This window comes from Bos javanicus, chromosome 9 (genome assembly GCF_032452875.1).
Source record: "Bos javanicus breed banteng chromosome 9, ARS-OSU_banteng_1.0, whole genome shotgun sequence".
NCBI classification, from domain to species: Eukaryota; Metazoa; Chordata; class Mammalia; order Artiodactyla; family Bovidae; genus Bos; species Bos javanicus.
Window position 1 is genome coordinate 89,443,277 of NC_083876.1, and position 17,094 is coordinate 89,460,370.

The 17,094-nt window shown below is 37.7% G+C and overlaps 1 protein-coding gene across 16 annotated transcripts in view; it reads right to left on the minus strand.

Moving 5' to 3' along the window:
- Positions 1 to 17,094, minus strand: part of SYNE1 (spectrin repeat containing nuclear envelope protein 1) — a 497,963-nt gene that overhangs the window by 299,195 nt on the left and 181,674 nt on the right. For all 16 annotated transcript variants that reach the window (XM_061428348.1, XM_061428354.1, XM_061428353.1 and 13 more), the window contains 8 exons: positions 16,709 to 16,917; positions 15,610 to 15,718; positions 13,381 to 13,545; positions 11,653 to 11,820; positions 10,048 to 10,218; positions 9,096 to 9,236; positions 5,142 to 5,302; positions 3,038 to 3,188 (listed from right to left, as the gene is read on the minus strand). In XM_061428348.1, coding sequence (XP_061284332.1) covers positions 3,038 to 3,188; positions 5,142 to 5,302; positions 9,096 to 9,236; positions 10,048 to 10,218; positions 11,653 to 11,820; positions 13,381 to 13,545; positions 15,610 to 15,718; positions 16,709 to 16,917 — 1,275 coding nt within the window. The remainder of the gene's footprint in view (positions 1 to 3,037; positions 3,189 to 5,141; positions 5,303 to 9,095; positions 9,237 to 10,047; positions 10,219 to 11,652; positions 11,821 to 13,380; positions 13,546 to 15,609; positions 15,719 to 16,708; positions 16,918 to 17,094) is intronic.

Genomic DNA, 17,094 nt, shown 5'->3' on the forward strand with positions numbered 1-17,094 from the left:
AAAATCAGCAGAATTTTCCTTAACTGGCATTGCAACATATTTGCGCCATTGTAGAGCAGCTACAAACACACACCATGGGTTCCCTGACCTAGTTTGGAAAGGATAGGCAGACAAAGTCGGAAAGACACACGCTGACAGTGGGCGCGCTCTCTGGCTGGAGAGTAAGGAGAAACACCCACCCTGATTGAAGTGAAAGCAGCAGGAATGTGTCCCAGGAACTCTTACTGTCTGTTTGAAGATTCAGAAAGTTCTTTTCTTATTCTGTGAGTTGAGAATTTTGACCAATTGGCCTGGGAAGCAGTATGTTCCCAAACTCATAGGAATGCTAACATTGACATACATTTAATTTTCCTAGAATGTAGTTTAGTTTTTCATATTTTACCAAGCTAAAAAATTTTTCTGCTTCTGCTTCAACCCAGTCTTTTAAAGTTTATCAACTAATCTTTATGCCAATAATGTCCAAATTCGGAATATATTAGGGTCACCTGGCCCCATCCTCAGGGACTCAGACTCACTGGGTCTAAGGTGAGGCCCACTTTGCAGCTGTACAACTTCTGGGGTGATACACTGCTGCTGACCCAGGGAATCCACTCTGGGAATCACTGCTTTATTCACTAGCTAGGGACTTGACAGTCAAGAACCTACAGACTATGATTTCTGTTTGGGGCAGGAGGACATTTTATCTATTAGCCAATACAGAAAGAGTACTGAGAATTGCAAAAGAACTCAGTGTGTGTATGTGTGTGTGTGTGTTGCGGACAGAAGTTTCTTATAAACATAGATGTTTATTTATGTATAAGAGAAAAACTATTTCTCTGAGAAAAAATCCAAATAATTCAATCAAAATAAAGCCAAATAATTTGACAAGTTTCAACCCAAATAATTTAAATAGAAAATACTGTTATCCCAGAAAAATATATGACTTCTGTCCAGGTGAAGCAACAGAGTAAGAATAACTTCTGTCTAGAGAAGACAGTCAGAAATAACTGGCATCAGATTAATGCCAGGGATACATCATTTATTTGTTTGTATTTTTATGTTTGTGATTAAAGTGATATAGCTAATGGACGCTTGTTGTTTGAGCATTGATACAATCTTTGTTTTGCTGTCTTTTAAGATGATTTTTCTGGAAAAGTTACTCAAAAATTCAACAAATATACTTTGAATTTTTTATGTGCTAATAGTTGTAGTAGGCTCTTCCAACACCTTAGTGAAATAATCTTAGTAAAGATCAAAATTTTTGGTTTTCAGCATAACACATGCCATTAACAAATTCATAGATGCTAACTATATAATAATGCTGCTGGGTTGTGGCAGAAAAAATTCCAGTCCAAGAAGAGAAGATGGAAGATGAACCCACTGAATGTTCTTATCATTTTAGAGTTATCAATTAGGAATGAATAAGAAATTAGTCAATCTGGAACAGCATGTAATAAAGAACAAAAATGAGATTATAGGTATCTTCATGGTAACATGCAAATGCATTATTAATTTTAATCCTAAAACTGTTTTAAAGTGAAAATACTATGACAAGTGTTAACATATTTTGAATATTTCCTATAAGCCAGTCTTCTGTTTGGAAATAGAGCATGAACTTACGATTCCACTGTACAATGAATTCAACTCTATCTTTGCTTATTTCTAGCAAATATATTTTTTCCTGTTATTCGTATTCATTTTTAGATAGTTTTCAAAGTGCCATATCAGAATATTAAAATGTATTTCTAGCTTGATGGCATGGCAATCCACAGATGAATGCTTATACACTTTAAAATACATGATTATTTTGTTTCTTAAAGAGTAACAATGTGATACTTTTGATTACTGATGTATTTCAGAAGTTGTGGAATTAAGGTTTCAAAAATAGAAAAGTGAATTTAGAGAAAGGATAAACTAGTTAAAAGGGTTTATGTCAAAGTTTTTTGAAAGAAAAATTTTGAGATGAAACTATTTAAATGGACTATTGTTTGTTTTCTTAGAATTTAGTGGAAATGATTAAATGGCATCTTTACAAACAGTTTTAAAAATTAAACATATTTCTTGGATATTCTTTAATGGTTGGGTATCTGTTTTTCCTGGTGTATCACGCAGGACATAAGCTAGACTGCAGACACCAAACTCCGTATGCCCTTGACTGCAGAAGGTGTTTGACAGGCAGTCTGTCCGGCATGTAATCTTAGCTAAACCATATTGCACCTCCCACCATGCACATGGCAATGACTTCTTCTGAGTCATAATGTGAAACGTTCCCTCACCTTGTTATTCATTTTACTATATTTAATCGAATGAAATGGCAGAGGGTTTTCCCGTTCCAAAAAAATGAGCTGAGACAGAAAAAGAAGTGGCTGGAGTTTGAAAATGTGTTGTGTAAAAATAGCACAAAAGAAAGAGAAATGAACACTCAGAATTCATTTCTTTCAGCTCATTTTTTTTTTTGGTACGCTATTTGAATGAAGTAGATGATGATAGCTTATACACGTGGTTATCTGAGAACTGTGGGACAGCATTCAGATCATCTTGGTCCATGCCCCCAAAGGCGTCATAAATGCCAGCGTTAAAGCAATGGAATCTGATTGCTTCACCTAAAGAAAGCAATTTCTTGAACCCTTCTTTGTGGTTGGTGAGGGTAAATGCTACCAATACTTAAGCTAGACATTTAGACTTGTTCTTACATAGTAAGGTTGTAGATGATGAATATATTTCATGGCATATAAACCCATCAACAGGGGACTCTAATGGCGCTAATTCAAAATCAAGGAAAAGAATAATGTAACCATAAAAACATTTTAATGATATTGCACACAAGAATGACTTTGAATGCATAAGTCAGTCAGTATTAATACATAATTCCATCTATTAAGCATTGCCCAGTATCAGTCAAGACCTCTTAGCTCAGCATTTTGTGTAAATTTAATTTTAATAGAGTCACATAGCAATGAACGATTTGTCCTGGGGTCAGATAGCATTTGACGAAACATAAGAAAGGTGCTCTTAAAAGCTAGAGATGGATTATAAATGTAACTTGTGAGCAGGTCACCTTAATTTGGTTGATTTGTGTATCCATGGCAGATGATGACGTCTCCAAGGCATTGAGTTCTTTTTCTTTCTCAGTTATCCAGACGGACAGGGTCTCAAAGTTAGTGCCAAAATGATCCCACTTGTTTTTCACCATTTCCATGGTTTTAATACTAAAATTAACCAAATTAAGTAAATAAAATGCAGTATTTTAATAGAGAAAAATACATCTCCCTTTAAATCACCAAGTGAAAGGATAGTGAAGACATCTGTGACCACATCGAAGCTGAAACTATTAGAACAGGGGAAAAAAATGCACCTTTGATGTGAATTAGTCAGTCCTCAAGTCTTCCTGTCTCCTCTGAGAATGAGGTAGCACTACTCTGTATTACGAACGGAACTGTGCTTTGAAGAAAATACTGCTGGGTTCAAACGGTTTGAATCCAGGTATAATCTAGTTAAACACTGCATGTGACAAGTAGTTGCCAAGGCTTATTTAGTAAAATAAGCCAAAGCTTATTTTATTTATTTTAGTAAATTGCCCGCCTTGATTACAGAGCACATAAGGTTTTTAACAGTCCCACTTTTGTCAATATGGTCCTTTTGCTCTTAGAGGAGAGATGTTTAGTGATGCTTTATACTCAAAGATCTTTCTAAAATACATCTCTATGAATCAAGATAGAGCTTGTAGTCTGAATCTCATGCTGTCATGCAGGAACTGTTTCTATTATTAGAGTGAAGCCTGCAATCTACTATCTATCACAATTTCAGCTATTCTTAGAGTCTGGATGATCTTGATTCCAAAAGACTTTATAAATTCTTGTACATGAGCACCCTAACTGCTTTTAGACAACTTGGGCTTTATTTGTAATAAATCTAGTGAATAAAATTCCAGCTATAGGTTCCCAGTTTATATTAATTATGTATATATAACCATGTGGTAATTATACATATCTAAGCAAGAGATTATGGCTTTCAGTTTAGAAAAAGACTAGAATAAGAGGATATCATTCAACTATTAAGTCCTTGGGTTAAAAAAAAGAATTTCCCTGTTTACCAAAAGGCACTTGAAGACATCAGGAAAATACAATGGCATCAATGATTGTCAAATTCAATAATATTGCAATCTCAAATGTATACCCTGGATATACCTATGTTCTCATCAGCACAGGTAATGCAAGCTATATATTGCAACTTTTTAATGAAATACAGATTCAAAAGGATATTTCTAATATAGATAGATGTAGCTTCCTTTCTAATAAACTGTTTTACTATTTCTACCCAATAGATAATATTTAAAGTTTTAAGTCACAATTTAAGTAAATTATTTAACAAATTTTAAAGTTTAGATAAATGTAAAATATTAAGATATTCATAGTATTAAAAACAAATTTTGCATTTTAAAGCCCATCTTAGAAATTATGCCCTATACCTTAAAAACAATATGTGTTGGTGATATGCCACTAAATAACCTTTCAAATAGAACTGTTAAGCCATATTATTTTGGTTATTGGCCATATGTTTATCCCCTCCAAATTTGTGTGTGTGTCTGTTTTGTACATAACAGGATACCACAGGCCAAACTATAATTTCTTTTAGATATTTAAACATTAAATCTTTAAAAATAAAATATATTTTTGAAGTTAATTTTTGGAAATAGCATACAATCAGTGACAATTTGAATATTGAGGCACTGTAAGTAAACTCTGTGAGCTTCTTGGAGTTGGAGATGCTTGGTCTATGTGTTTAGACCTAGAATCTACACAACCAAAAATCTACCCTTCCCTCTAACTTATGAGAGCAGAATAACACAGTAAAAAAAATTATTTTAAATATTGGTTCTTTTTTGAGATTCTCCTTTCCAGTGTATGAAGGCCACTTGAATTTTATAGATATGGCTTTCTCATGAACAGAATCAGTTTACAATGCAAAAACCACGTCCCTCACTTATAGATGCTGGATTCTCTATTGCCGATGCTTTCTTTTGAACTGCAAGTTGCTTCCTCAAAACATGCTGAAATACACAAACACTTTGATTTTAAAAGAATGTTTTGAATACAATATACAGGAAAGAGCGTTATGAAACAATCTCAGAGAAGAAAGTCTAGGACTTGTCAAGCACATACTCTTCTTCAAGGGTGTCTTCTAATTTTTTAACTTGCTCCTTGATTGACTTGGCCTGCTGCTGAAGCAGCTGCTTATTCTTGGGCCCAAGTGGGATCTCTGAAGCTTCCTTCACAAGATTCTCAGCCTGGACTGCAATACCTTCTGTTCGTTTAGAAAACTCCTAAAAAAAGATATTATAATTGTAAAGGCAGCCTCTTCTGTTAAACTCTGCCCTCAAATAAACTGAACATACAGTCTCACCAGAATAGATGGAGAGATGAATAGATAGATTCAAACATGTATGAATAATGGCATATGATACTTTCAGCAATAAAACAGACATTTTCATTATGGCCAAAATAGACATTTTGTTAAATTATTTTCTTTTTATATAAGTGAAACCACAACCAGCCCTTCATAGTTAGAGAACGACTTTCATATTTATCCAACAATTCCCCAAAAAACGTTGACTCAATGGTCACCTGGTTTGTGTTTACTGTTTAAAATTCTTAGCTGCATGATAATAATTAACTTGTGCATGCCTATATCAGCTTATTGCAGGCTAGTTAGGCCATGGTCAACAGTGACTGGAGAAGGCAATGGCAACCCACTCCAGTACTCTTGCCTGGAAAATCCCATGGACGGAGGAGCCTGGTGGGCTGCAGTCCATAGGGTCGCTAAGAGTCAGACATGACTTAGTGACTTCACTTTCACTTTTCACTTTCATGCATTGGAGAAGGAAATGGCAACCCACTCCAGTGTTCTTGCCTGGACAATCCCAGGGATGGGGGAGCCTGGTGGGCTGATGTCTATGGGGTTGCACAGAGTTGGACACAACTGAAGCGACTTAGCAGCAGCAGCAGTAGCAGCAACAGTGATTGCTTTTTTTTTTTTTCAGTCATAAAGATAACAGACCTCTAGACCACTGCCTATAAGTACTTGTTTGTTTAACTGAAGAATATTTTGGTCATTACAGAGTATCATTGATCTTTAAAGAAACATTTTGTTAACTAGCTTTCTGAAAAGAGCTATAAACTGATCTTGATGCTGTTAAATCTTATCTACCATATATCCACATACTACACAAGGGAAAGAAGAAAAATTTTGAACCAGTCAAACCTGAACTAGGATTCTGGATTTGCTAATTACTAGTTGTTTGACTTTGACAAATTATTTTTCAGGCTCTTTTATATAAAATGCAGATAGTAAACTGTTCTCACTAAGGTCACTGTTAGCATTTCACTAGCAACTTCATTTTTAAGTACCTGGCACTCTGACAGGCACCTATTATCATTTTTTTAATGTCCATCACATAAAATTGAGGACAAAACCATTTATGAAGTTCACACACTGATTTTCAATAATAGTGAACCGCCTTAATTCAAAAATTAACTTAATATATTTGAGGTATCAGTAAATTTTAGTTGTCTCAATTTTGCCAGGTAAATGTATTGAATACTGAATTAGGAAAGGTAATCCCAGAGACAATTTTGAGTAACTTAGCATCTCATTTCTTCTCCTGGATTATATCAGAGAAGGTTTACATTTTGATCATAAACTCCTCTCTCTTAAATAGGTAATGTAAATGATTTTGTAAAATAAAACTTATGATAGCTGCCTTTTCTTACATAGCATCTCTCAGAATTATTACAAAATGCAATATATGATAGTTACTACATAATACTATTGCATCTTCATGTTTGAAAGATTTAACGTCCTCATAGAAATTATCAACATTACTTCAGAGAAGTACCCTGCAATTTGAAAGAATAAAAGATCAGTAAGTACAGCTTCCTTATGACAGAGAGATTTATAATATCCTAAAATACAGTATGTACTATCACAACATTAAATTCTGTGGTTATAAGCATTTATTAAATTATTAAATGCTATCACTATATGTGAACTCAGAGTCATTGCAGATTCAACTGTGAAACTGTGAATAACAGCAGAACCCCATGAATAAAATCAGAAGTGTAAAATAGTGTTTTTTCCTCCTGGTGTTTTTCAGAACCCAGAAAAAAATGGAGAAGGCAGAGTTATGTTTGAAAATGCTTATATACATTCCAAAGAATTGATGCTTTCAACTTGTGGTGCTGAAGACTTTTGAGAGTCCCTTGGACTGCAAGGAGATCAAACCAGTCAATCTTAAAGGAAATCAACTCTGAATATTCATTGGAAGGACTGATGCTGAAGCTGAAGCTTGAATATTTTGGCCACCTGATGCAAAGAGCTAATTCATTGGAAAAGACCATGATGTTGGGAAAGATTGAAGGCAAAAGGAGAAGAGAGTGGCAAAGGATGAGATGGTGAGACAACATCATGAACTCAGTAGACATAAATTTGAGCAAATTCTGGGAGACAGTAAAAGACAGAGGAGACTGGCATGCTGCAGTCCATGGGGTTTCAAAGAGTCAGATAGGACTTAGCAACTGAACAACAACAAAAATACACATTCAATCTAAGAGCATTCTGTGGGAGCTACACATGGGGAAAGCACAGTGCAGAGGAATCCGGAGCACAGAAGGATGCTGATAAAAACCAAGTTAAATAAAACTAGAATACTCTCATAAGGCTTTATCTCTAAATCCCAAGAAGACATGAGTGGTGGCAGGAAGCAGCAGGAGAGAATGGATTCTGACATCAGCTAGGTCTTCAGCCATATAACTCCTAGGTGTTTGAGCCACATAACTCTGAATTCCCATTTCCTCGTCAGTAAAACCTTGTTATGAAGACTAAACACGATATTGCTATAAACACGTGGCAGACAGAAAACCCTCAAGTTCCTCAGTATAGCCACTCAAGGATTACAACAGGTATGAAAGCTGTATTAACAAGTAAACAAAGAAACAGAGAACAATCATTCCAGCTGTCATATGCGTGTGCAGCAGCATATAGAAACAACCAGTAAAGCAGATCAGTTTTTTTAATGAAAATATGACACAGTTATATATGAGGTTATGGGCTCTAGACTCAGAGCTCTTGAGCTTGAATCCCAGCCTCACCAATTAGTAATTCCAAGATCTAGGATAAATTCAGTAACAATTTTGTACCCTGTATCTTCTCATTTATACAATGTGATTAATAATGGTACCTATCTCTAAGGACTGTTGTGGTGATTAAAGAAAATGATAGCCATCAACTAATTAGATCAGCAAATAGTAAATGTGACTTGTTCATCTTCTTCTACTAACAGCTAACCCAATTTCCTGTCTTGCTACCATTATCTCTGTCAGGCTCAGAACCTTGGGTATCATCCTCTCTTCTTTCACTCTGTTCCTTTTATATCTGTCCTTATATATCCATTGCCATCCCCATTACCCTAATTCACGTTCCTATTCATGTACACAAGCAATGAATGACTTTATAATTAGAACCCATGACTGCAGACTTATACCCTTTCAAAGTTCTACACCAGATTAAAAACTCATCTCCCTAAAGTACAGCTCTTCTGGTCATGTGACTCTTTCTTACAAAACTTTAAGGGTAGAGAGTAATGCTAGAGACCTTCAATAATCTTTGTGATGCAGTGCAGATTTCCTTTAAAACTTCACTTCTCTGTTTGTACTTTACAACAGCGAATTCCCATTTCTCACTCTTTAATACTTCATGGTGTTTCCTGTTACAGGAATGCTGGTTTTCTGCCCCAAACTCTGCTTTTCTGTATCTTCTCTGCCCCTCAAAGTTCAGTTAAAAATATCACTGCCTTCAGAAAGAGGTTTTAGAACTTTCTCCATCTACTAGGAAACTAATAATTTTCCACTTTAATGAAAACTTTCTCTTACATCTTGATGTTTAAATCTTATTTATGTTTTCATTCCCCAGAGTGACTTGACCAATGTATTGAAGAGTGAACCACAAAGAATAAGAATTGACTAAATGAATAATTACAATAATTAATGACACGATGAAGCAGAAACAGCTTTTCATGGGAATTAAGGGTACCAAAGGACTATATGGTCTTGCCAATATACCTTTGTCTGTTCCAATTCTGAAGATAAGCTTTCCAAACTGCTAAAACTCAAGAAGCGCTCATGGCTGGAACCTGTTTGAAAAAGGTATCTGACCACTGTCTCTTTGTTTGTTTCAAATCTCTCCCATTTTCTTAATGTGACCTGAATTTGAAAAAATAACAATATATCATGTTATGAATTATCAGAATGCCTCACAAAATACAGTCACATTTTCATTCATTTGTTAGGCTGTGAACTTCCAGTTAACTCTCAGTTCCACTGTCAAACGACTACACTGACTAAAGATCATCCTTACATCTTCTATAAGAATTTCCCTTCTTGAGTCTCAGTTTACCTACAAAAAGGATATGTGGCCCAGGACTCGAAATTTTCTATCTGCTACAAAGCCCTATGAATCCAAGGATATTACTTAATGTAGGTATGGGACAAAGGAAAGAAACTCTTCAATGTGTCTCAAGAAAATAAAGGATAAAGGGAAGATAGAAGAGAGAAGGGAGAGACACAAGGAAGGAGGGAGAAAGAAGAGACACGGAAATAGTAGTGGGCAGTCAATAGGTGGAAGTAAAAATCCAAGAACACATTAACTTGTATGTGTTAAGGGCACAACAAATCATAAAGATGTGACTGTTGGACTGTCCAGAAAAGTGAAATTATCCAGCAACAAATTTCTGGATTCAGACAAGAGTGGATTCAAACCCTAGCTTTATTATCGATTTTCAGGGAAGATCCTCAAATTCTCTATTTTTAAGCATCCACTCTTGAAAAATGTGTTAATTACAGTACCCATCTCACAAAGCTGATGCTATGATTAAAAGAGATCACTCATGGAAGTGTTTAACAGAACGTTGGCACATCAGAGGCAGGAAATATAAATGTTTGCTCCCGCTAGTAGGAGAGGTAACTTATGACCCGGAAGTTAATGCAGCCTATAATGTAACTTCCGGTCTCCTACCTGGATGCGGCGCTCCTGTTTCTCCCGACTGTGCTCCACACTGTCCAGGGTGCTCTCCAGCTTCTGCAGCTCCTCTTGGACTCGCCCAGGCAGCCCACCTTCTCCCTTCTGAGCCTGCGTGATCTGTTGTTGCACGTCCTTCTTCTTTGCATTGATTCTCTTTGTCTTTTGCTGGAACCATTTGTTCAACAGATGGATAGAAATGTTAACTCTCTTAAGCAACTAAGTAGGGACATAAACACCCACGCTATAATGGAGGTACAGAAAGGTAAAATCTCCTGAGCAGGAACCTAAACTGCATTTTAAACGTAAGATGGATAGTTAAGATGGTAATGAAGGCTCTGTGATAGTCAAAGATGGGCATTATTTATAAATATTTTATATTTTTTAATGGGAAACAACATAATTAATTTGGCCTGAGTGTTTTGTGTGCAGATTTAGATAACATGTAATATTTCGTGCAATACCCCAGATGGAATCTGGCAAAACTATTCATTTGACATAATTCTCCTTGAAGAACTATATTCTGCCTAAAAACACAAAGCCCCAATTCCAATTTTTAAAAATCAATCATGTTCTACAAATGCTAATATGAAGAGATTTAAGCCCAAGGTATATTCAGTATTATTAATATGCTAAGATATCTGAGGAAAGATGTGTTTTAAAATAAATATTTTATTGAGGTATGATGTACAAAAATGGTACACAGATCTCAAAATACAACTTTGAATTTTCACAGAGTAAACACACCATATAACTAAGCAGTTGGTTCAAGAAATGAAGAGTTTTAATATTAACATATTACTGTGAATATCTATAATTTCATATTTCTCTGATTTAAAGTAAACTGAAACCCAAACAACACTTTCACCAGAGATTGAGAACAATATGGCACTAAGCATTTTTTGAAGTCTAAAGGCTGCTCTTTTACAACTACTTCAATGCAACTTCCATTTCGATATATTGTTACATAGACAACTACTTAACATTTTCCTATACATTAAGTTAGCTAAAATTCTGCCATTAGATTAATTTGAATCATACTTTCACTTCTGTTGAATTTGACAAGTAAAGCTGATTAAAATTGTTAAATATCAATACATGTACCAGCTTCTTTAGCTTCAGTTTTAATCCTTTGTGGGAGCACACTCTTTAGAAAGGACTGGTACTTCATGTTAGTTATAATTTCCCAAAGCAGGATGTATTCAAAGTTGTAAACTGAAGATCAAAGATTGTAACATAATAAATAGTCATCTCAAATATGAGATAGTTTGTTTATGCTTTCCTTCTCTATTAAGAAAAGGATAATTTAGTGTTTTATGAAAGTTTTCATAGCTAAATCAATTTTCCTTCCACAATATTCCTTGAGCATTTTGGTATCATCAAATCACACCGGCTAAGAATTTTTCTTGCAAGATATTCTGAAATATTTACTATTTAATAAAGAGAACAGAAGTGCCAAGTTCTTTAACTATTCGACTGAGTTCCTTCCCAAGCTCCCCATCTTCCCCGCTCAAGTCAGTGGAGAGCCTTACTCTTTATCTCTCTGGTTCTCAGTAACTAATCGACTTTGCATAAATGCCCCAGAGTAAAAAGGCATTCTACCTGGTGATGAAGGAGTAGTTGTTGTGCTTCAAACAAATTTTCAGTGTCCAAGATCTTCTCGGCTTCTTCCTGGACTTCTTTAGAGCCAGTGATTAACTCTTCCAGGGAACTTTTGACTATTTCTTTGTACTGGACACAGTCTCCAAAGTTGCTTAACATCTTTTCAACCTAGATTTTCATGAAAATCAATCAAACTGTTAGATTAGGATAGAGAATTTCAGATCTTTCAGAATCAGGGAACTATGTCAGCCAAATGATTATTTTTTCTATGCAAGTTTATAAACAATTTCAAGAAATCCTGATACCTATTTGCTGTACTTTACATTCTTACATTATCTTCCCAAATACAAAGTCATCAGATTCGTAGGACAACTTGGTCAGTAAAAATATTATTGCTAAGGGTAAATGTGGCCTTGTGCGTGCATGCTAAGTTGCTTCAGTCGTGTCCAACTCTGCGACCCTATGGACTGTACCCTGCCAGGCTCCACTGTACATGGGATTTTCCAGGGAAGAATTCTGGAGTGGGTTGCCATGCCCTCCTCCAGGGAATCTTCCTGATTCGGGGATCAAACCCTCATCTCCCGAAGCTTCTGCATTGCCGGAGGATTCTTTACTGCTGAGCCACCAGGGAAGCCAAATGTGGCCTTACTAGAAATGAAATAGATGGTCTTGTATAGTATACAAAGGACTATAAACATTGAAATGTATATAAAGAAGTTTAAAGTGAGTAGATCTTGCCTAAAAGAGACTTTACTAGCCTGCTGGCTCAACATGAACGTGTTGCTATTATTAGCTATCAGTTACTTGGGCTTCCCAGGTGGCTCAGTGGTAAAAGAATCCTCCTGACAGTGCAGGAGATGCAAGAGATGCAGTTTCAATCCCTGGGACAAGAAGATCCCTTGGAATAGGAAACGGAAACCTACTCAAGTATTCTTGTCTGGAAAATTCCCTGGACAGAGGAGCCTGGCGGGCTACAGTCCATGGGGTCCCAAAGAGTTGGAGATAACCGAGCACAGCACAGCATCAGTTATTTACTCTGTTCCAGGCACTGTACAGGCTTCTTTGTGGCTCAGCTGGTAAGGAATCTGCCAGCAATCAGGAAACCTGGGTCCGATCCCTGGGTTGGGAAGATCCCCTGGAGAAGGGAAAGGCTACCCAAAACTCCAGTATTCTGGCCCGGAGAATTCCAGGGACTATATAATCCATGGGGTTGCAAAGAGTCGAACATGACTGAGCAACTTTCACTTCACTTCAGGCACTGTACTAAGTGCTTTACATACAGTATTGCATTCAATTCTTGAAGTTAACTTTTGGGGTATTTTTATCCATTTTAAGCTCATGGTTAAGTAGGAAATGGGGTATCAGAGTTAAACTCTACCAGTGGGCTTGTCTGACTCTCAAACCTGGGTTCTTAACCTCTGTAATTTACCTGAAACTGACCATGAAATAATGCTTCTAGTGAAAGTATGGATTTAGAAGCTTTGCACTTTAAACATAGATGGTGAACCTGAACTATTAGTAACATATCCAGTAATGGCACAGACTACAAAGCAAAGATTCTGCTCATCTTCCCCACCAATCTTCATATACATAGGTGTTTGTTATAACCATTTGGTTTAAACAATTAATACACATTTTAAATAAAATTATTTGTTAAACTGAAACCCAAAGGAACCTTCCAGACTCTTCAGCCAGAGCTTCTGTTTAGCGTGTGAATAAATAGCTTACCTCTGACAACAAAGTCCCGAGAGCCTTGAAAGAACTAGATAATTTTGCCAGCTCATCTCCTTGCTTTTGGGCTTCATCCTCAGAAGAAACTTCAATCAGAATTTTAAGCCTGGATTTCAGCCAGCTGAGAGTCTCCCCTTTTTTGGTAATACCACTTCTGATCTCCTGGAATGAAAGAACACTTTTGATGAGCAAAATAAAACTGTGAATCATAACTTTCCAGCACGAAAGAACTCAACCTAAGAAGGTTTGTAACACGGAGGTAGAGAAGCCAGAAATTCATTCACCAACACAGTGCCTACTTATTTCACTTTTTGTTCACGTCTTTAACCGAAGTCTATGAATGCTAGAAGGAGCTGTTTCCTCAATGCCAAAACCCGATGTGTAAAATCAGTGTTCTCTACACCAAAAAATTCCCTCTGTAACTATCTACATATTTACAGATATTTCCTTGATCACAACAAAGATGCTTCCAAAAGTACTGTAGAATATGTGACACCAGAACTGGAAATTATAACATATACTTTTTCACCTTATTTTCTGTGAGCTGGAAGGAACGGTGTATTTTTTTGAAAAAAAAAAAAAAGTGACAGAGTCCTTTTTTAAATTAGTGGGTTTCTTTTATTGAAGAATTTATTTGGTGAATATTATTATGGATGCTCTAAAGATTTATGGTATTAGTGGTAAAGAATCCACTTGCCAGTGCAGGAGACACAAGAGATGCGGGTTTGATCCCTGGGTCGGCAAGGCTCCCTGGAGTAGGAAATGGCATCCCACTCCAGTATTCTTGCCTGAAAAGTGCCACAGACAGAGAACCCTTGTGGGATACAGTCCATGGCGCCACAGAGTCAGACACAACTGAGCAGCTGAGCACAAAGATTTATTTTAACTTCATTAGCTCATATTTTATGTTTTACTTTGGTTGGTTTTTGTAAGTCAATACCCCAGATAGTAAGGTGCACAAACAGGAGCTCAGCTCTAAACCAGGAAGAGAAGACTGACTGGCTAAGATGATACCAGAAAGACCCTAGGCATCAGCATTTGTAGGACTGGGGACCAGGGGAATGGTGCCTGGGGCTGCCTCTCCCTCCTGCACCTGCTTTGGGTAGCTAAGAGCTGTGGACTCTGACTGCTTGTGTTGCTACAAGAGGGTCTTACAGGGCCAGTACCTACAGAGGAAATAGTTGGTTTTAGAAGCAAATGCTTTCTTCATTCCGAGATGTGAACTTTTTGGTACTATAACAGCAACCAAGAGCAAACATAGACATCCGTCTACAGACGGACATGGTATTGTTGAGTACTTTTAGCATGTCAAGGGATTATCAATTTAATAGGGAAAAAATGAAAATCAGAGGATGGGAATAGAAGGGAAATGCATTCTTATCAGGGCTTCACTGGTGGCTCAGCAGTAAAGAACCCGCCTGCCAATGCAGGAGACTCAGGTTCAATTCCTGGGTGGGGAAGATTCCTTGGAGAAGGAAATGGCAACCCACTCCAGTATTCTTGCCTGGGAAATCCCATGGATATAGAAGCTTGGTGGTCTAAGGTCCATGGGGTCGCAAGACTCAGCGACTAAACAACACAACATATTCTCATGAACAACTCTGTGACTTGCAGTGGTTCGAAATACCAAAAGATAAATAACATGGACAACAGCATGTGTCTACAAAGCCAAGAGCCAAGATAAGAGGGAGAGGGTTGCTGTGTGCCATTCATAGACTGCAAACTGGATTCAGGCCTGAGGTTCTGTCACCCTGGCTAGGTTTATCAGGCAGTACCCATGCTCACAGGGACTGATCCAACCCAGGATGCCAGTGACATAGAAACGATGCTTAGAGACCATGCCCAGTTCTCTCATCTTCCGTAACCCAGCTTTTGAGTGGCTGAAAATGTACAAAAACCTGCAGTGTTCTTGTTTTCCATGACTGTTCTTGATCTCCACTGTGTTGTACGCCCACGCATACAATTTTCCTCGCAAGATTCCCCATTAGCTAAAGAGGCATTAGAAGCACCACTGAGCATGACTAAATCTCAGAGCTAACAATGATTCCATAGAGAACACCCCTACCTACAGCTCTCCACAGTAACAGGGGGAGACTTATTTTAAGACAATTTTCAGGAAGTCAATCGTTTTATAGAAAGAAAACAAGACATCAGTTGGACTGTTGCCATTATTTTTTTTTATTAATAGTTATTTTCTAGTAACAAAAAAAGTGGCCCAGAACTTACCTCCAGAGCACGTTTAACTTCTCCTTGATTAGCAGTATCAATGGTCTCATTCTTAATCCCCTTTAACTGGGTCTCCTTTGCAGATATCCAAGAGGAGAACTCAGAAATTCTGAAATAACAGATATTTTCTTATTAAAGGGAGAAAATATCCCCAGGGTTAGAATACATTTTCTATTTTGAGTTTATGCATGGACATTTGATAATCAACTGATGAGAAAATGGGTTAACACGTTTCTTTCAACTCATTAGCAAACTGATTAACAAATTTCCCGGCAATGGTTCCTGCCACATGAAGCTCAAGGCAGGAGAGGCTACCCCTGGGCTCAGTCACTTGAACCAAAGGGGAAGCAGAGCAGATGGAGCTCAGCGGTGGAGGAAAATGCATCTCAGAGTCTGGGCACATGGAAGTGAGGAAGGTACACCTGAAGTCTGTCCTCATGTGTCTCCACTAGAGACAGAAACCCAAAGAGGCAGAAGTCCCTTTGGCGGGGACATGAGGAAATGAGAGTGAAAGAGATTGCCTAATTCTGATTCAAAGAGACAACATCTGGGTCACCTGGAAGTAATGTGTTTCACTCTTGTTTCTGACTGAAAGGGAAAGGGAAAGTCAGTCCTGTCTGACTCTTTGCAACCCCATGGACTGTATAGTCCATGGAATTCTCCAGGCCAGAATACTGGAGTGGGTAGCCGTTCCCTTCTCCAGGGGATCTTCCCAACCCAGGGATCGAACCCAGGTCTCCCACATTGCAGGTGGATTCTCTACCAGCAGAACCACAAGGGAAGCCCAAGAATACTGGAGTGGGTAGCCTATCCCTTCTCCAGGGGAACTTCCTGACCCAGGAATCAAAATGGGGTCTCCTGCATTGCAGGCAGATTCTTTGCCAGCTGAGTGACCAGGGAAGCCCCGTTTCAGTTTTCTAACTGAAACTCATTCTTTAAATTCAATGAAGCATTTTTGTACAAGAGCATGTACACAATCCATACCATCTGATTTTCTTCATTGCGTAAGACGAAACATTTCATGACTTGTTTTGCAACGATGTCGGAATTAAAATAATTATGAAAGACCACGTCCTTCGGGGGAGCCACCCACAACTACCTGCTCGTGTAATCCTTCCACTTGTCTGGGTCTCCCACCAGCTTCACGTAGGTCCGGTCAATAGCAGCTCTGAGCTCCTTGAGGGTCACGTGACAGGTCTCAGGTGTGTTCCGGACTGCATCCCGGACTGGAAGTTTCAGACACAGTTCTTCAATGAGCTGTAACCTTTTCTCACAGAGATGGTGAGGGCCCTTGTCACTGAAGAAGATCTAGTGAGCAATAAACATTTATATGATCTCTGTGAGAATCCACACAATACTGCCATATTTTCATGGCTGATTCCCATCTAGTCTAGCAGTATAAAGTATATACGCTACTGAGTGTTTTCAGACCCAAATGGAAGCATCAGTGATATACTTGAAGGGACACCGGGACTCCCTGGGACG